Source organism: Parasteatoda tepidariorum, chromosome 10, assembly GCF_043381705.1.
Source record: "Parasteatoda tepidariorum isolate YZ-2023 chromosome 10, CAS_Ptep_4.0, whole genome shotgun sequence".
Lineage (NCBI taxonomy): Eukaryota > Metazoa > Arthropoda > Arachnida > Araneae > Theridiidae > Parasteatoda > Parasteatoda tepidariorum.
In genome coordinates, this window is record NC_092213.1 from 5,653,173 (window position 1) to 5,674,210 (window position 21,038).

The window sequence follows — 21,038 nt, forward strand, 5'->3', positions numbered from 1 at the left end:
TTATTTTACATCCTGCTTCATTATGCAGTCAAATTTAACTCTGCCAATCTTTTTTTAATCTGAGCGCTTAATGTATCTTTATATTTCAAAATTATAGGGTCTTTGACTGTGAATTTCATGTAGTTCTCTAGGCACTCGATCTCCATTTTGGATGGACAAGCACTGCGGTAATGGTTGAGTTGGGCCAGTTCTTTCTTCATGGCAGTATTTGTTCTAATGGAATAGTGTAAAGATTTCAGTGCATAGTGGTTTGTGACACTCAAAGTGTTATTTGTGAGGAAGAAACTCTTTTGAGCAAAACCAGGCGGCGTGAAATTCGACGATCTTATTAAATGCCGTAACATATATGAATATTCTGGAACACTTTCATCTGATTCTTCACCAAAACTATCAAAAAAATACACATTTGGCGCCGATATGGAAGCAAACTGAAAAATGTTCGGAGAGTATTTTTTTGCTTGTTTAAACAATACTGGCCAAGAGCTCGCTTTAATTGGTATAATGGCTTCGTCTAAATCTAAGTTAACTACGACCTTGTGCGTCAAGATGTGATTGTAAAAGCAATCGTTGTAAATAGCCATTTCGTATCGCCGTTTTTGCCAGACATTTTGCTCTGATTTTTCATTGGCTACCTCTTGGGAGTCTAACAGAGAAATGTATTTAATAGTTACTTTACCTTGTTCTTCATAGTGTTTCAGAACATTCAGCACTTTAAAGGGTACTTTGTAGACGTAAACTGCAACTTTATCAGCTCCTAGGAGAAATTGGAGCTCTAACCACTCTAACAGTTTTACTGTTATATCATATTTAAAATTTAAAGGTTTAAGGCAAACCATAAAATCCCTCTGAATTCTAGATTTTGAATGTGTTTTGTTTAATAGCAGGATACTACTGGAGTGTTTACATGGCGTTGTTGTTACTGTTATGGCTGATGGCGAGATAGTTTTATCAACTTCACAGGATAGTAAGAAAGGTCTGTAGTACTGGTCAGGTGTTGCCATATCCCAAGAAGTAATCCACAGTTCTTGAAAGTCGAGTTGGTATGAATAGACGTTTTCATTGTTTGTCCAGGTATTGCAAAATATCCTTTGACGGAACATTCCTTTGGACATGGCTATTATACGAATAAATCGTTTTCCTTTTATTCTATCGTCTATATAAGCTGAATATACATAAAGATTAGTATGATCTATTTTTTGCCATTCATTTTTGATGGTTGAGATGATTAGAGTATGATTGAAATTTTGGCATTTTGTGCTTTCTTTTATATTGTTTTTATTGCTGTAAACTACAATGCTTGGAATTCCTACGCTCTTCTCGCTGCCAAATAAGAACTTGCAACATTTCCACGTGTAAAGTGAATTTAGATAACTATGAATTACGTACAAAACTGAACACGTCAATATTAGATTTATTATAAAGCAGCATTGGCGTTTCTTCATCTTTTAATCTCAGGGATATTTATTCACAGCATACGTCCGATGATAATTTCAATCATCTTATACACCTGTAAAATAAAATGAAAATGATCATTCTTTCGGAAATATAACAAAATCAAACTCTAAATTCTGTGCGTACAATTCTGATTGTGCACAATTGGTTTATCTGTTAAAATCTGATTAAAAGTTTTAAAATTTCATCTTTACTTTTGTTTTTGAAAACTTTTTAATTTCATATTTACTTCAGAACCTCAATGTTCATTGTTCAAATGATTAATACATGTTTAAAGCATCGTGCGGAATTAATGCAACCGCTGACGTAGATGAAATGTTCAAAGTAAAAATTGCTGTTTTAAATATCATTATAACCTTTTTGAAACGGAAATTTTTTCCCATATTCCATTTTCCCTTATTCCTTGTCTTTAAGTCGATTTGTATACAATAATTCAATTTAAATGGAGAATTTGAATATCTTCTTCATGAGTAGTGCACGGATTTAAACGACCTAAAATTCCCTCAAAATGCATAAAATGTCCTTAAAAATGTTCTATTATTTAAGAGAAAATAAAAACAAGCAATTTTTTCTTCTTTAAAATTACTTTCATTCTGTCAAAATTTATAAAGCAATGTAATACATACAGTACATTCATTAAAGTTTGAAATAAATATTATGTGCTAAAATAGTAAGAAAAAAGAGAAAGAAATTGAGTTGAGAACACTTTCATTTTGCTTCGCATTTAATGTGATAAAAATGACCCAAAATCAAAGAAATAATGAAAAATATAGAAAAAGGAATACCCCCAAAAACTTAAAAATGCTCTTCAATGCCCCCATTTAAAAAAAATGCTCTAAATGGAGAAAAAATATCCAGAAATACAACTATCGTCTATGTCCGGGATTACCTACAAGATTAAAATTTGATTGATAAGAGCAGGTCGCTAATTCTTATTCCACCGTTGTTAAAATATCCAATTTGGTGATAATTTATTAGTGAATAAAATATTAAAACTTTTTTTCTATTCCTCATTACATGTCGGACGTTTTTATTCTCTTTTTTTTTAATAATAATTTGGGGTAATTAGTCCTCTAAATACCATTTTCTTTTCTTTTCTCGAAAAATTTAAAATAATAAATAAATAAGTTCTAAAAGTTTTGTACAAATCAGCAATATAGCAGCTATTTTTTAATTTTATCAAAAAAAATCTCTTAAATAACCTTATTTTAATCAAAAGAAACATAATTTGTTAAATGAATCTAAAGGTTCTAAAGGTACATCTTAAGGTTTATTTCTATTTTCAGTTTTAAACTTTTGTTGTTCATTAAAATACTAAGTTTTATTTATTTATTAAGCGTAATATTAGATTTCAATTTTGTGCCACTTACTATAGATTTTATTTGATAACCGTCGTTGTTGAACAGCCGTCCCAATTTTCAGCTTTACAAATGTTCAACTAAGTAGCCTTGTAATTTTGAACCCAATTCAGAAGACAAGGGAACTCCTAGATAAAGTAGCGGGAGAAATTTGCCTTCGCGGAGAACTTTTTGATGAAACTAACCCGCATTTTCGTTACATTGGAAGGTAAACCTCGAAGACCTCCCACGGTTATCCTGACGAGGACTCCAACCCATGATCCATCTACCACTGAGGATTTTTACGTCAGCACTGTGGTCGATGCAAGCCGGATGCGAACAACCTGCCATTGCTGGGATTCGAACCCGATTCACCTCATCGGAAGGCGAACGCTCACTCACTATTCATTGGAGTAAAATTAATTGCGATTTTAAGGGTGTTAATGTACCTTAATTTAATCAAAAATAATATCGTAAAAGTTTACGAAAATCGCTGGTAAATCCAAAGAAATAAGGGAGAAAAAGTTACAAAACTTAAAACAATTTTGCAATTGTGAATCTTCAATAGCAATTGTATTATACTGTTCGCCAATCTTAATTACAAAGACATAAATTTAATAATTAAATGGTTATTGCGAATTTGACCCGAACTAAGTTACTACTCCATTTCTAAAGATTAGCCGTTGTCTTAAGAGGCTTATTTTTCCGAATAAGAACAAAATCTTCGACCTTTTGAATTACTAATTCCATCGAAAATCTAAAATAAATGTTTTATAAATCTGTTCTATTTGGATCATTAGTTTTTACTTCCCTTAAAAACAAAATAACTTAGTTTATAGTCAATTAAACAAGTACTTCTAAACTAATAATTATATTTTTTCTCTGGAATATTTTGACATCAATAATACTATATTTATTTTTCCATTTAAAAAAAAAAGCCTCCGCATAAATCTCTCCTAAGCCCAAAATAGACGTATAATGCTTCCTTTTGTTTATGATTATCAAAATCATTCTAACTTCACACCTGATGTATTTTCACGGAGTTAGTGATTTAAGAAAACACGAAATACACGAAAATCATCCAAGTGATACATACTTAAAAATGCCTTTAGCTCACATTTAAAGTTTTATAGCTCCACAATGGTCATGGAATGCTGTATATCTTCTGTATTTATTATGACAAAATTAGATGAAGAAAAAAGAAATGAATAATCTTCATTAAAAACAAATGTTTAGTATTAATGAAGAAAAAAAAATGGCGAAATTCTAAAAACTATGATAAATATTATCAGCAAGTTCTGTTTTTGCAACTTCTTTATGGGAGAAGCCTCCATTGAGTCTGTTTAACGACACGAAGATTTTGGAGCCCGCTCCGAATTTTTATCACTTTTGAGAAGTTTTTCGGTTTATAAATCGTTAAACTATTAATTTTTCAATTGATTCAAATAAAAATTTTCACTTGAAATCGTTATTTCTTATTTATTAGTAATTATTTTTTGTCAATACTTTAAATAATTCTTTCAGAAAATTAAACTGCAATAAAAAAGTTAAAATCGTATAAAAATACAAAACACAATTCACTATTTTAAGAAACCTGGGGTTATTCCTAATGAATGTGAATTGATCGTTCTACTTTTAAAAAACCAATCAAATTCTCAATTTTTTAATATATATTTTATAAGAATTTTTATTTTGATGAAAATGTGACAAAAAATATTGTCGGCTTCAGCGTTAAAAATTATTTTAAATTAAAAAGAAAAGTTTATTTAAAAAATGATTGAATTCAACACAAAATTATTTGCTTAAAAGAAAAAAGGAAAGAGTATCTCCACTTTTCTCTTAAGATGAAAACCAATTCAACTTTTCAGTTTGTTTTCGAACGGCATTGTCAAAACAGTTAGGAGCAGGTTCCAAAGGCTCCGTGTCGTGGGACAGACCCATTCTTTAAATAAAAATTCAAAAGCGTTAATAAAGAAGAGTTTATCAGTTCGGGATAAATTAAAAGAATATGGTGAATGAGGCTAAATTTCAAAATTCAGTTTTTACAGTCTGACTCTTGAAAAATAAATTATAAGTTTATATGCCATTGCGGAGGTACTTGTACTTCAAGAAGAAGATCTCGGATACCCACACATGTGACCTATTACGTCACCGCCAGTTGACTGTTTTTAAGCAAAAGGGCGTGTTACAGTTGAACTAAGTTTCTTTCCAAAAGTTGGAATGTTAATTACCGTGAAGTTAATTTAATACAGCGCCGTAGCACACATTGAATTTGTTGAAATGTAATTCCTTCTAGCCTACATCTTTTACTTAATTTAGATTTATTATTTGTTTATGTATTTTATCGTAACCATGGTATATTTTGTTTTGTATGCCTGTCAACTTCGATGCATAATTAGTTCGTTTAAGTTTTACATGGTTCCATGTCTGTCTTTATGTTAAGTAAGAAATATATAGTGAAAGAATTAAAATCTTTGTGATAGAATCTTTGTGCAAGAATACAAAATGTGTCACTTAAGAGAATTGATACTTGACGGGCTTGGCTTACTCGAAATAGAATGCAAAGAACAGTTGCGAACATAAATAAATGCCACGTTTCAACAACCAATAGGATCGAGATACTTACACTACATCACATGCAGGTATCCCATTATTTAATTCTAAATATTAATTTTATTTATATGTTGATTAAGAATCAGCAAAAATCTGCTTTATAGTACTCATATTACAGGTACATACATACTAAACGAGTACTATATACTATACCAGAACTATATATATTGTTCGTACAGATATACTAAAAAATAAGCATATGCTGAGTTGAGATTTTTTAAAAAATCATTTGGAATTTCGAATCTTCTCGTGTAAAAAAAAAAAGACCTGCTGGAATTTTTTTTGCTTTTGTTAATTACCTGAAAAATTGTTTTAATAAGTCATATTTTATTAAATAATTTATTAAATTTAGAAAACAAAACAAACAGTTTTGAATGTCAAGTTCTTGAAATAATTTTCCAACTTTCTTTCCTTAATAAAATAAGACAGCTAGGAATTTTTGGAAAATTGTCCTGATAATTCTTACTTTATTAATTAATAATCTATTAAAGATAGAAAATGAACTATATTTTTTGAGCATACGATTTTTATTAGTGGCATGTAATAGCTGTTTTTCTTAATTTAAACTTTTAATGTTGAAAAAAATTAGAAGTACATTTCATATAGATGTAAATAGCAATTTTATGAAATTTCTAATTCCAAATATTTCTTGTCGAATAATAACAGCCAAGCGAGCAGTTTTTGATTAAAACAGTCTAAATAATACTTATTTTATTAAAAAGTAACTTTCTAAATTAAGAAAAGAAAACGAGTAATAATTTTTAGGCAAACGATACTTGGCGTGAAAAATCGTTTTCTTTAAGTTTTAATATTGAAAAAGATTAAACTTAACAATATATTTTATGTCACATACATTGTACTTCAGTAACTGTTCAAAAAATGAGTAAAATTTGAAAGTTCAACTTTTACAGAACAACAACTTTAAAATACTATTTTTTAAAAAAACTATTCCTCCGACGAAAGCAACTAGGCGCCTTTTGGTCTTTATATTCTGATCATTTGAACGCAATCATCCTCTCGGCGGGTCTCTGTATTTTTGGCACCAAGCGCGGTGTAAAAAATAAACAGGCGTTTTATTTGATTTGGTAATTTTCGAATGCTTTTCTTTTTTTTGTTTTCAGATCCTCTAATGCCCTTTCAAACGATTATCACGTCTCGGTGGGGATTGCTGTCTCCAATCTTCTGCACCAGAAGAAATCTCTATACTTAGTATTTTCTATCTATTTTTTTTCAATCTAAGTACTGAAATTGTTGGAATCTTGTCAAAATGGTCAGTGGGTCAAGAGTAACAGCAACATTAATCCCTCCTCCCCTGTTGATAGTGATCTTTCGCCAAGCGTAAGGCAAGGGAATGCAGGGGCAAAAAAAAAAAAAAGTTTTCCATTAAGCTTTTAAAGAATATTTGCCGGAGGGATGGGTGGCCATATTTTTCATCAATAAATACAAAAGAATGGCGCCATTTCTTTTTTCTGGCGTAATATGACTTATGTTATTATGATTGCTATGTGTATCTCCTTACTGTGATTTAGTTTGCTGATCATTTGTTGTCTGCAGTGCATCAATGTTTTTGTTTATTCAATTATCTCCGTCAATGTATCATCCGTTTCTAGTGTTTCGTTTACGATTTTGGATTTTATGTGCAGAATGACCTGATTTTTTCTATCGCATGCTGTGTTTTGTGTCTCTGTTATTTTGAAGCGGAAATATATTTTAGAGCATCTTACCCTAGATTATAATTTAGGTTACAAGATTAATATGATATTTGAATTTTCTATTATTTTTTAGTGTTTGAAATCAGCCTGGTACTTCCAAATCTGGCAAACATTTAAAAAAAATTACTTAAATCCAAGAATTAATATGGGACTCTAAAAATCCATTTATAATCAAAATATATTAAAAACACGTAGCCCTGCCTAAAAATTTAGAAGACCAGACAGAAACATTTGAATTTTTACTTATTTTTAATGCTTGAAATTAGCTTGATGCTTCTAAATCTCACAAACATTAAGATATATATATATATATGTAGAAATTCATTAATTATTGTGAGAAATCTAAAAAATACCTCTACAATCATCTACAAATATTAATAACACGTACTCCTGCATAAGAGTTTAGAAGATAAGCTTAAAAATGATATTGAATATTTACTTATTTTAAACGTTTGAAATCAGTCTGATACCTCAAAATCTGCTAATATTAAAAATAAAAGATTACTATGAATTAATTTTTTTAGAAATTCTTAAAATACTCATATTGTTGTCAACTATATAAATAACATTAAGCCTCTTTAAGAATGAAAAATTTTGAATTTTCGCTTATTTTTAATGTTTGAAATTAGCCTGATGGTACAAAACATGGTAAGCATTAAAATAAAAATAAAACTATTTAATGGACTTTTCTAGAAAATCTTTTAATATTCATATTGTCATTAACTATTCATGTAGAGCCGTGTGGCTTAGAAGGTAGAGAGTTTACCTTCCGGGTTCGAACCCAGCGATGGCTGGTCGATACAAATTCCTCACCCAGCTAGCACCGAGTACAGTGCTGACATAAATCCTCAGTGGTAAACCGATCATGGGTTAGAGTCCCCTTGCCGTTAGGCTGACCATGAAAAGCAAATGTGGATTAGTTCCATCAAAAAGTCCTCCAAATTTCTCCCAATACTTGATCCAGGAGTTCCCATGTCATCTCGATTGGGTTCAAAATTACAAGCGTATGGAGTTGAACATTAGTAGTCGATCTTTGATTGATGTTGTAATATGTATCAATCCAGTTGTATGATCTTGATGTAATCTTGACGTAAACCCTAAACAAATAGGGTGGGTCGTGTCACTGTTCAAATTAGTAGTCGTGAACCCAAAATTGGAGTGGCTGTTCAACGATGGTTGTAAAATATAAAAAAACTATGCATGTAATTAACACGAAGCCTATTTTAGAATGAAGCATTTGAATTTTCATTCATTTTTAATGTTTGATACTTCAAAAATCTGGCAACATTAAAAAAGAAACTATTAATAAATTTTTTTGAAAATCTTAAAATGCTTATATTATTCTCAACTATATAAATAACAAAGCTTATTTAAAAATGAAACATTAGAATCTTCACTCTTTATTAATGTTTGAATTCAGCCTGGATAGTTCTAAATCTGGTAAACTTTAAAAAATAACGACATAAATCTTTTAATAAATTTAAAAAAAGGTCTGAAAATAATCATATAATCATGAAATATAAGTAACACGAACCCCAGATAGGAGTTAAGTAGACAGAACTGAAACATTTGCAGTTTGATTCACTTTTTAAAATCAGCTTAATATTTCAAAATCTAATATTTAAAATCAGCTTAATATTTCAAAATCTAATATTTAAAATCAGCTTCATATTTCAAAATCTGACAAACATGAACAACAAAAAATACTAGATACATATATTAATTGGTAAGAAAAATCCAGCTTTTAATCGATGTCTAATTTTATTTAGAAAATACATACGTCGCACATTTTCATAAAAAAAATTATAATCATTTCAAGAAATAAATAATTTTTTTGTATATTTTATAATATATATTTTATAATACGTTCCTAAACTTCAGGAATTTTTCAAATTAACTTAAAAGTTTTCAGGTCTGGTTTTAAATAATAATAATAATTTTCTAGTTATCACAATATTTTATATCAGAACTGTGGAGTTAGCAGTTATAATATTCGAATCCGACTTGTTTGAATTTTTCGCAATTGAAAAAATACTTTTTAAATAATACACTTGTACAAAATATTGAAATTGCACAAAACAATTCTAAGAAAGAAGATTATTATAACAAGATTGTTTAAATATCTATGAACAAAGAAACTATAAATGATATATTATTTAAATTTGCACATTTATTTAATTAAATTTTCATCTTAGCTTAAACGAAAGAGCTTTCGGAAAAGTGCTTTCGGAAATTATTAATCAAAAGATAACTTATTAACAAGTTCGTTTATTCATAAATTCGCTTTTTAATAAATTGATTTATTAATATAATAATTCAATCGAATCAATAAATCAATAATAAGCTCTTAAGTGTACAAATGTGATAAACTGAGTAGTTATAATTTAAATAAATGTCTTATTTAATTTTTTAAAAATATTTTTGGTAATTTGGGTAATATTTTTGCTCACATGATTATATATATATATTTGTCTCAATAATTTTCATAAGTTCAAAAAATTTGATTCTCCTTTTAACCAAATGATCTAACATCCTTTAACTAACTGGAGTCAGAATCGCGCCGATTTTTTTAACCCTGGCTCCCCAAATGCGACTCCTTATCTCTGACTCAACATGCCTGTTTTATAATTAATATTCAAAATATTATTTAAAAGGTATGATTTAATTATTAACTCTTTAACGCAGATGGAAGACAGGGTGTCCCCTTTATATCTATGTTTTTTTCTGACGCTCCAAATACAAGCAAAAATATATTTGGGTGTTTTTATAACTGTTAAAGTAGTCTTATTGTTAATTTTAAAAAAATTGTTAGATTATCGGAAATACATTTGTAAACAAATTAAAAGAGGTTTTTCTTTTCATTCACATTAAAAAATATATCAATAATTGATTTTGCACATTAAAGAAATTTCAATGACGAATAACTGTTTCTCTTAGATCTATGTAAATAACTGCAAATTTGAAAAATTATTGTTTGGAAGTGAGCCGTGTTTAAAAGATTTTACCTTTTAAGTGTAAAAAGACACCGGTGTTTCATGCTGTATTTCATAATCATAAATTGTTTTATAGTTAAATATAATATTTTTTACTTCTTTTGGCCTAAATTAATACAAAAAAATTATTAAAAAAATGTTTAATAAAAATTCTGCGTTAAAGGGTTAAAAGGTTTTAATAAAAAGCTTTAACACTTATTTAAGATGCGTTACTCGCATACATCTTATAATTATGCGATAAAAAGTAAAATAAAGATTAATTGAAAACCCTTTTAATACTATATATTATTTAAAGTTAATTCTATAAAGAGGTCATAAACATTTAATATATTCCCGTTTCATTTTACTTTCTAGTCATCGAACAATAGATCTTTAATTGTTGACAGCTTAAATAGACAAAACAAATCCACATCCGTCAACTTCATAAACAACGAAAGAATATTAAATGATTATTTAAATAGCCCTCATTTATGCCGTGACGATAAAAGGCCACCGAAACCTCTCTTGTCTCGCTTTTAACCTCTAGTCATTTTTTTCCCCTCTTTCCAATAAGCCTACTGTTCACTGGATGTTTCTTTTCGACACTTGAAATTCACGCATGGCAGACGGTGGAACTAAACCTCTTATACTCACTAAGACGTGAATTCATTGTTGCTAAGCACGCATGCTTATGGTATTTTTCACAATGTAAATCATGCTTTATCGTGTAAGTATAGTTTTGTTTTTGTTTCCTTCGAAACTCATTTTTAACTATACTTATTCTAAACGTTCATTGAATATTAAAGCATAGGATAACACTTTAAAGCTTTTTTAAAGGAATTATTTTAAATAATTTCACATTTTACATAAATTGCTGCCTATTACTGTAAAATAAAAATTTCTACAATGATAGACAATATCTTATTCACAATTCGGAAGATAAATTAAGCATATTTTTTAGAATAATTTCACCCCCCCCCTTTTTTTTTACAGTAAAAGTTTAAAATTGAGAATTAGAAAACGATTACAAAAGCCATCATTTTCCTCGAACAAGAAAAAAATATTCTCAAGTTGTTTTTATCTATTTATTTTGTTTAAAATGAGGCATATAAATAAACTGATCATCTTCCTCCTAAAACTAAAAATTTTGGTAGCAAAATTTCAAAAAGAACATTCAAGAACTCCCATTTTTTACATTTCTAATGATTTAAAAGAAATATTTCTGTTGGAGAATGTTTACGAAGGATTTCTGTTTTTAGAATATTAAATTGAAAAGGCAAAACGATGAATTTTCAAGGATCTGAAAATAAGTTTTTTTAGCAATCTTTTAGAGTTAGGAGAACGCTGGTCAGCTTATTATTAGGAAACTTTTTAGACTGTATTGCATTCTACAGCAATATTTTGCAAGTTGCACAACTTTTATGAAAGCTATTGTTTAACAAAATGTGTTATTTGAGCAACAAAAGTTTAAAGTTAAAAAGAAGAAAATTTTAAATTCATTTTAAAATGATTTAAAAAAGCTGCAATAATTTTGATTAAAATTAGGTATATTAAAAAGCATTTTAGATTACAATTAGTTTGACAGTAATTGTTTGCATCTTGTATGAAATTTCAAAGCTAATTTAAATTAATTACATGAGTTTAAAATTAAAAATTAGCAAAAGATTCCAAAATTCATCATTTTTATCGATAAAAGAAAAAGAAATTCATTTGGCAAGCTGTGTTATTTTTGTTCGAAGTAAGACATGTAAAGACACTTTTTAGATTAAAATTTATTCTAAAGCAATAGATTGTGCATTGTGCAAAATGTGAAAGTCATTTTTAACAAATGTCAGACTTTATTGAACAACTACAGCTTAAAGCTGAAAATAAGAAAATGATTTTGGGAAGCCGCCATTTTATTTTAAAAGATGTTTTACAGATCTTAGAATAATTTAAAATGCATTAATTTGGATTAAAATAAGATGTGTGAGGACAGATTTTAGATGACAATGCAATAGATTGTATGCTGTACAAGATTTGAGAACTAATTTAAGCAACTTTCTGAGAATAATTCCTCACCGAAAACTGGCTTATTATATTTTATTTTACTGAAAAACAAAATTTTTATTTTAAAAATTGGAAAAAGATGAAAAAATCCATCATTTTCTTCGAAAAAAGAAAAAAAATTGAGAAGCTGCATTTTTTTTTTTGTTTAAAACAAGGTGCATAAAAGCACTTTTTAAATTAAAACTTATTCTACAGTAATAGGTTGTACAATGTGCCAAAAAAAAAAAAAAAAAAAAAAAAAAAAAAAANAAAAAAAAAAAAAAAGATGGACTACTCGGAATAACTTTTGATTAATGGTTGGATCTTCACGTTCTAGGATTTCATCTTAATGGTTCGAGGCGGTGTTCTCAAATATTCTAATTATTTAGTGTAATTTCTAATTATATAGAAACGTACTTTCTCTGAATAAACATACCTTTTTATCGATGAATTCGGGTTTCTGACTCCCAAAATATAGTGGGCAGCCACAATCTGGAAAATATGGTACTATAGTTTAGTCAGGAGAGTTGCCCAAAGTTTTGAACCCTTAATGTTAATTTAGTTTATGCGTATTTCGTCATATCTCAAGAACTTTTTAAGCGAATTGAAAACTCTTTTCACACACTTTTTTTCGTTTGCACAAAGTTAAGTCCATGCAAACAAATTTTAGTAAATATTTACTGTTCATTATTATTTTACTTAATAACAGTCATAACATTTTTAAACTGTAAGGTATATAACTTTTTATATAATTGTAAAGTATCTAATTGTACATGGTAAAATAGCGAAATTTGAGCGAAATCGGTAGCATAGTTCCTAAGAAATCGAATTTTAAATATATGGCTTCTTTTAAATTTTAAGAAATATACGACTTTTTTAAAATTCAATTTCTGAGGGACTATTCAACCGATATTGTTCAAATTTTCTATTTTGACATGTAAAATTACATGCTTTAAAATGACGTAAAAAATTTTATACTTTGCAAATCAAAATTTTTGCGACCATTAATTAATGAAGTAATGAAAAGTGATAAAGACTTACTAAGTTATTTTTGTATGAAATAATTTTTGGATAAACGATTTTTATAGTTGTATGCAGAAATTTTTCAATTCGCTCGACGAAATACGTAAAAAATAAAAGTAACATTAAAGTGTCTAAACCTTGCAGCGCTCTCCTGACCAAACTATTGTGACCCTATTTTCCGAATTGCTGCTACCTCCTATATTTCTGGGATCAAAAATCCGAATCCGCTGAAGAAAAGGTATTTTTATTCAGAGAAAGTACGTTTTTGTTTCATATTTCGTAATTTAAGATATCGTTCTAAATTATTAATTAGCATATTTGAGGTCACCCCCTCGAGCCATTAAGTTCTAGTACGTGAAGATTCGATCATTAGATCAAAAATTATTCTTCATGGTAATCCGTTTTTGTTTTTCGTTTTTTTTTTTTTTTTTTTTTTTTTTTTTTTTTTTTTTTTTTTTTTGCATACTTTACATTGCAACTTTTTTAACAAAATGCCTCCCTTTATTGAACTCTAAAAGTTTTAAGTTTAAAATGTTCAAAATAAGAAAATGGTTTTAGAATGTGTTTTACGATGGTAGAATAATTTAAAGCATTGGATTAATTTTGATTGCAATATGTATGAGAATTGATTTTGGATCACATTGTATACTATTGCAAATAGATTGTATGCTGTGCAAGATTTAAGAACTAATTTTAGCATATTTTTAGAATAATTTATCACCCCAAAAAGTTCTCATTTTTTGTTGAGCAAGAAATTTTCAAATTCGAAATTACAAAAAAGAATTTAAACAGACGCCATTTTTAAAAACATTTCTCTATTTTAGAGAAATTTGATGTGTTGTATTATTCAGATAATGTTTATTAAGACACTTTTTAGACTACAATTTATTCAACAGCAATAAATTATTAGTTGTGCAAATATTGAAAACTGATCATAAAATATTTCTTATTAAAAAATATAAATTACCTTTCTTACGCATTAATAAAACTAGACACTTTTAACTTTTGTCTCATAAAATTTTCTGCTCCCGTTTTTTTTAAAATTCATTTTTATTATTCAGAATGCAATGGTACGAATTTTAAAAGACTTACAACAGTATCTTGATGAACTTTGATAGGGTTTTTCTCAAAGGAAATACTTTTAGCAATAAACGCACCACTGCAAGGTAAGCAAATTTGGGAAAAAGTCGTGTGAAAATAAACTCTCAAATATGATATATATGTTACTGTAAATGACAGAAATTGGTGGTTGTTGACTTCCACCGGTGAATGTCCGAAACATATACTAGGTCTAGTTAAGTGCCACTGCCTGGTATACATTTGCCCGGTATGCCCTACATCAATGTTTTTAATGTTCAAGTGCCACTGTCCGAGCCTCGATGGCTCAGGGGATAGAGCGTTCCCCTTCCAATGAGGTGAACCGGGATTCGATCCCGGCGATGGCTGGTCGATACGAATTCCGCATCCGGCTTGCACCGACCACAGTGCCGACGTGAAATATCCTCAGTGAAAGACGGATCATCGGTTAGAGTCCCCTTGCCGTCAGGCTAACCGTGGGAAGTTTCCGTGGTCTTCCTCCCCATGTAACGGAAATGCGGGTTAGTTCCACCAAAAAGTCCTCCACGAAGGCAAATTTCTCTCAGTACTTGATCCAGGAGTTTCCTTGTCTTCTGGATTGGGTTCAAAATTGCAAGGATACGGAGGGGAACATTAGCTGTCGTAAACCCATAAAATTGGGTCGATTGTTCAACGACGGTTATAAAATAAAATAAAAAGTGCCATTGCCCAGTATGCATTTAACCGGTTTGTCCGAACACCGATGTTTCTCCTAATCTATCCTCAGCAGATATTAAAATATCGAATCAATATAATTATACCAATGAATAAATCAATATAAAATCATATTTAACAAATATTTCGGACATTCACTCAAAGCGACGATGTTGATTGTTCACATTCACCCGTGAAAGTCGGCATTCTCCTAATTTCAGTCATTCACAGTCGCATATCTATTTTAAACATGTTTAGATTCTGTATATCCAGTACCAAATAAATATATGTTTTCATGTCTTAAATTAAACTTAATCACTTCGGAAGATGTAAAAAATTTTGTGTCATTAGATTATCAACTAATAATGCCACAAAAGTATCTGAATTATGCCGGAAAAAGTGTTTCTTAGCAATGAGAGTAACGCTGCAGGGGTAAAGTAAGGTAAAGAGGCACAGTTCGCGAACGGAGAAAAAAAACAGAACATAAAAATTTAAATTCGTATATCACAAGATAATTCCGTGCAACAAATAACTTTCAGTAAATGCTAATTATTTTTTATTATTTTATTTAATAATAGTCAAAAATATTTTGAATAGTAAGGTATTAAGTTTTTTACATAATTTTAAAGAAGGTTATTTTCGATGACGAAATACAAATATTGATTGAAGTCGGTCGAATAGCTCCTGAGAAATCAAATTTTAAAAAAAAACTTTTAGATTTAAAATTCAAATTCTCCGAAATTATTGGACCGTTTCCCCCCCCCCCTCAAATCTTGGGTTCTGCCATTTAAAATTATATTCTTTAAAATGATGTAAAATTTTTTTATACCGTTCTATTCAAAATTCTTTCTACTATTATTAAATAGAATAANTGCCATTGCCCAGTATGCATTTAACCGGTTTGTCCGAACACTGATGTTTCTCCTAATCTATCCTCAGCAGATATTAAAATATCGAATCAATATAATAATATCAACGAATAAATTAATATTAAATCGGATATAACAAATATTTCGAACATTCACTCAAAGCGACGATGTTGAATGTTCACATTCACCCGTGAAAGTCGACATTCTCTTAATTTCAGTCCTTCACAGTCGCATATCTATTTTAAACATGTTTCTGTATATCCAGTGCCAAATAAATATATGTTTTCATGTCTTAAATTAAACTTAAACACTTCGGAAGATGTAAAAAATTTTGTGTCATTAAATTATCAACTAATAATGCCACAAAAGTATCTTAATTATGCCGGAAAAAGTGTTTCTTAGCAATGAGAGTAACGCTGCATGGGTAAAGTAAGGTAATGAGGCACAGTGCTCGAACGGAGAAAAAAAACAGAACATAAAAACTTAAATTCGTATGTCACAAGATAATTCCGTGCGACAAATAACTTTTAGTAAATGTTAATTATTTTTTATTATTTTATTTAATAATAGTCAAAAATATTTTAAATAGTAAGGTATTAAATTTTTTACATCATTTTAAAGAAAGTTATTTTCGATGACGAAATACAAATATTGGTTGAAGTCGGTCAAATAGTTTCTGAGAAATCAAATTTTAAAAAAAACTTGTAGATTTAAAATTTAAATTCTCCGAAATTATTGGACCGTTTTTTCCCCTTCAAATTTTGGGTTTTGCCATTTAAAATTATATTCTTTAAAATGATGTAAAATTTTTTATACCGTACTACTCAAAATTCTTCCGACTATTATTGAATAGAATAATAAATACAAAATTATAAATATTTACAAAAAGTTATTTTTTGAAGGGAATTATTTTGGATAGATAAATGAATTTTATAATTGTGCGTAAAAAAATTTCAATTCGCTTAAAAAGTTCTCGAGATGCGGTTAAATACGCAAAAAGTAAAATTAACATTAAGGGTTCCCAAACTTTGGATAGTTCTTCTGACCAAACTATTGGGACGTGTCTGCGCTAATTAATTTGCTTATTTGAGGTCACCCCCTCGAACCATTAAGATTGAGTCCTAGAACGTGAAAATCTGATCTTTTTAGATTAAAAGTTATCCAGGGTAGTCCGATTTTTTTTCCTACCTTATTTTAATCAAAAATAATAATAGTCCGATTTTGTCTTCTTTTTTGTGCACTGTATACTTAAGATTGAAGTTATATTTAAATTTTTAACAATGTTTGCGGTACAATAGGAAGATGTTTGTGTATTTTTTACATTAAATTAAATCAACTCATGTCTTTAATATCTATATTACCAACCAATCATGAGAACCTCTCAAAAAGATCTAATTTATGCAAGTAAAAGTGTTCTTTAGCAATAGCAGTAACGATACAGGGGAAACAAATTTAGAACAGTATAGTAGTTGAAGTAATATACAACACATTCCTATACAATCATATTTAGAATATATTGTAAGCGTATTATATCTTGCGTTGAACTAAATTATATCAAGAACTTCTAAGTCTTAATCAAAAATCTCGCAATTTGTACCTGTAAATACGTTTCGCAGCAGTAAGAGTGACGCTGCAGAGAAAACAAATTTAGGAGAAAAATACAGTACAGAGATACACTTGAAGTTGAAATTAAGTTATGTTCAACTCTTTTGCGATGTATATGGACACTGCGTAAAATAAAATTTAGCAAAAAAACGGTGTATTTTAATAATTTTTGATTTAATATCAGATATTTACTTAGTAAAATTCGCACTAAATGTTTCGGTAAGTTTACTAATAAGCTAATTAATTAGTTCTTATTAAAATATGCTAAATAGTACGGCTATGCTATTATGTAAATATTCTACCAGCAGACGATATTTTAAATTACGAAATAGGACACAAAAACTGTTATCGTTTTAAATAAACATAACTTTTTCTTTTTGGCTTCGATTAATTACCCATAAAAAAAAATGTGGTTAGTATAGTCGTAATTTTTGAAAATATAATTCTACAGACAGAAGAGAGGGCAAAAACTTGAATACTTTTATGTTAGTTTTTCTTTCTGTGTTCTTCGCCCAATTTCTTGGGCTATTTAAGCGAATTCATTTATTCAAAAGAAAGGCAAAATATAATTTTTGAAAATTAGAGTTCGAACTTGGCAGAAAAATATCATACGTTAGCCAGTCGAACTATTGAGACTGCATCATAACAATCCAATGACTAGATCAAAAGTTTTGAAAATGTTCTTTTTTTCATTTTAAGTGCTGCACAAAAAAAAAAAACAAGATAGTTATTTCTACAATAATAAAATTCTACCACATGCTTCTTATTTTATCATTTTCAAAGGGAAATTTTTAAAAAATTTATTATTTAAACTTTGCAGTAGGAAAAGGAGATGAAGTAAAATATCATGTTAATGAATTAAAAGGGTTCCAAAAAAGCAGATACACAATGAAACCTCTCTGGAGCGACCACTCTCCGTTCCACAGTAAAATGGTCGCTCTTAGAGGTTAACCTCCATTGACTTCAAAACTGATATCGAAGGTACATGATTTTTTGCAACTGATTTTAATTTTAGTCAGTGTCATTCTTCTCTTGGTGCGGAAATGCCACTTGTGTTGGCGTCATGAAAACTGGATCCATGAATAAAATTTAGCGGCAATCAAAACGATTTCGACTGACATAATTATGTGTAAAAACCAAATTTACCGATTATGAACGATAACGATATTTTAAATTAATAAGCAATTACTAGTGGACTGCACCCCCTGCTCGCCAACGCTCGCCAACCCCCGAAAATTGCTACGCAATCTTATATGGTTTGCTTCGAAAACCAAGCTCGCTTCGCTCGCTACTATCTTAGGTACATTGCTAATGCACAAAATTCGAAGAATTCAAAACAATCATTCAAATCCATATGACAACTTTCTTTAAAAAAAAAATTGCATCTTTTTAGTAAATACTAAGACATTAAAATAAATTTGAATTCAAATAAAGACTCATTGACTGAGACTCATTTTTCAATGAATAACTAATAACTATAATAAAACAAATAAATTTCGTGATATAAATCAAAAATCGTCAAATAAATTCGTAATATATAAATTCGTGAAAAAAAGCGCTTTCGACAAAATACTAAAATAGAGATCTATAGACAAAGACTATCACTTCTGCCTAGCTTAATAGTATGAGATTGCCACAGCTGAATTGTTATTTCAGTTTACGTTTTTAAAAGCGCTATATGTTGAGCCAACCCAGCTAGATTTGGCATGTGACATTTTTAGCGGCAATCATGGGTCGATTTTATAGCGTTGCCACTCGGGGAGTTGTAATGAGGCTTTCTTTTGTCGTCGTGCAAGAGAAATATATATATAGATGTTTCTTGCTTACGTTTCCATTTTATTTTATATCATAAAAGTAAGTTAGCTTTAAAAGAGGAGAAGAGGTGTGCTTTTTTTTCTAAAATAACTTTTTTTTTCCTAATTTAGCTTTTAACTCTAAAGGTAAAATATTGAAAGCATCATCTTTCGTGCACTCTGACTGCAACATGAGGTTATATCGTCAAAAAGAGCTCTCTAAATAAGTGGCTCTTTTATCTACTTATTTGTTTTGTTAAATTTTATATAATATATTTTGTTTTGTTAGCTTTTATATATTTTTATGTTTCTTAATTTGACCTTTTCCGCATTGGGTGCAGATGTTTGTTTGGTAGCTGGGAGAGGTTTTAATGGTCTCTCCAAGAGGTTTTCTTCAAAACAAAGTCAAGGGAAAGAATTCCGTCCCTCCCGAAAGTGGTCGCAAATAGAGGTGGTTATTCCCTGGGGATTTCACTGAATAAGGAATTAGAACATTCACTTTTTGATTTTTTAATAAATGTACATATTATAATTTCTATTTAACTAAAACATCCCATACAATGCTGCTTCGTTGTGATTTAGGCTACCAACTAGAGTTGGATACTTATTCGGTGATTTGAATCACCCATTAAACCAATTCGAATCAGTTGTTTACCTTTATTTTATGAAATTTCTGAACTTTCGAATAGTGACCCAAATCACCTTATCTGGTTCGGTGACTCATATAAAGTGATTTAGGGAATCAGTGGTTCGAATAAGTTCATTCGAGTCAAATGATTCAATGATTAGTGGCTTTAATAATTCGAATCAGTGCTTTGAGTAGGGATTCGAATCATTTGATCTGAATCAATTATTCGATACCAACTGATCAAAAATCTCGCGATAGGATCTACACTCTATAACAAAAAAATCGACGCACCAAAAAGCAATCATCCGATTGCTTTGAAATTTCGTATGTATGAATGTTTTGAACAGATATGCAAATGATTAAAATTTGGTGTCCAATGTACGAATAGTTTGATCTCTGGCACATCGGAACTGCGCATCCAGGAGACGTAATAAGGAGCAGTTCTTCAACGGTTGTTAAAACTTTCGGTTTGATTGCGATTCAGATTACCTTTCAACAACTTAAAAAATGCCTCGCTGCAGGATTCGCGCTCATTACGAGCAACTTTCAGAGTTTGACAGAGGTCGTATCATTGGATTGAAAGAGGCCGGTTGGACAAATCGGAGAATCGCTCGTCATTTGAGTCGAAGCGATGCGGCGATTCGAAGATGCTGGCAAGGATGGGTGGAAAATGGCAGAGTTCAGCGTCAGGATGGTAGCGGTCGACCTAGGGCTACAACAGAGCGTGAGGACAGAGTGATTGTCCGAGCAGCTGTCACAGCGCCTTCTTCATCTCTATCAACCATCAGACGTTCAACCCAAACACCAGTGTCCACCATGACCATTCACAGACGGTTGAGAGAGCGAAATCTACGCTCGCGGCGACCGTTACGCCACCTGCCACTCACGCCTGCACACTGCCGAGCCAGATTACAGTGGTGCATGGCTCGATCAGGCTGGAATGATGCCGACTGGGGATGTATAGTCTTTAGCGACGAATCCCTCTTCCAACTGTGTCCTGACGATCATCTAAGACGTGTTTGGAGACGCACAGGGCAGAGGGGGGATCCCGCCTTCACTATTGCAAGCCACACCGGCCTTCAACAAGACATTATGGTCTGAGGTGCCATTTCCTTTGACAGTCGGATCCCTTTGGTCTGACAATCGCTTGGGGGGGTAGATTTTGATATTATTATTATTATTATTTAACTATGCAAGCACAGTAAAAAAATTGAATATGTTGATTATTCTGTTACA

The 21,038-nt window shown here is 30.1% G+C and overlaps 2 protein-coding genes across 2 annotated transcripts in view; one reads left to right on the top strand and one right to left on the bottom strand.

Annotated features, from left to right (window-relative positions):
• Positions 1–21,038, bottom strand: part of LOC107451244 (uncharacterized) — a 35,578-nt gene continuing 14,540 nt past the window's right edge. The window contains exon 2 of the mRNA XM_016067282.3: positions 1–1,507. Within this exon, the coding sequence (XP_015922768.2) occupies positions 21–1,442 (1,422 nt within the window). The 5' untranslated portion in view covers positions 1,443–1,507 and the 3' untranslated portion in view covers positions 1–20. The remainder of the gene's footprint in view (positions 1,508–21,038) is intronic.
• Positions 10,688–21,038, top strand: part of LOC107451227 (tyrosine-protein kinase Shark) — a 78,252-nt gene continuing 67,901 nt past the window's right edge. Inside the window, exon 1 of the mRNA XM_071186181.1 lies at positions 10,688–10,813. The gene's annotated coding sequence lies outside the window, so the exon portion shown is untranslated. The remainder of the gene's footprint in view (positions 10,814–21,038) is intronic.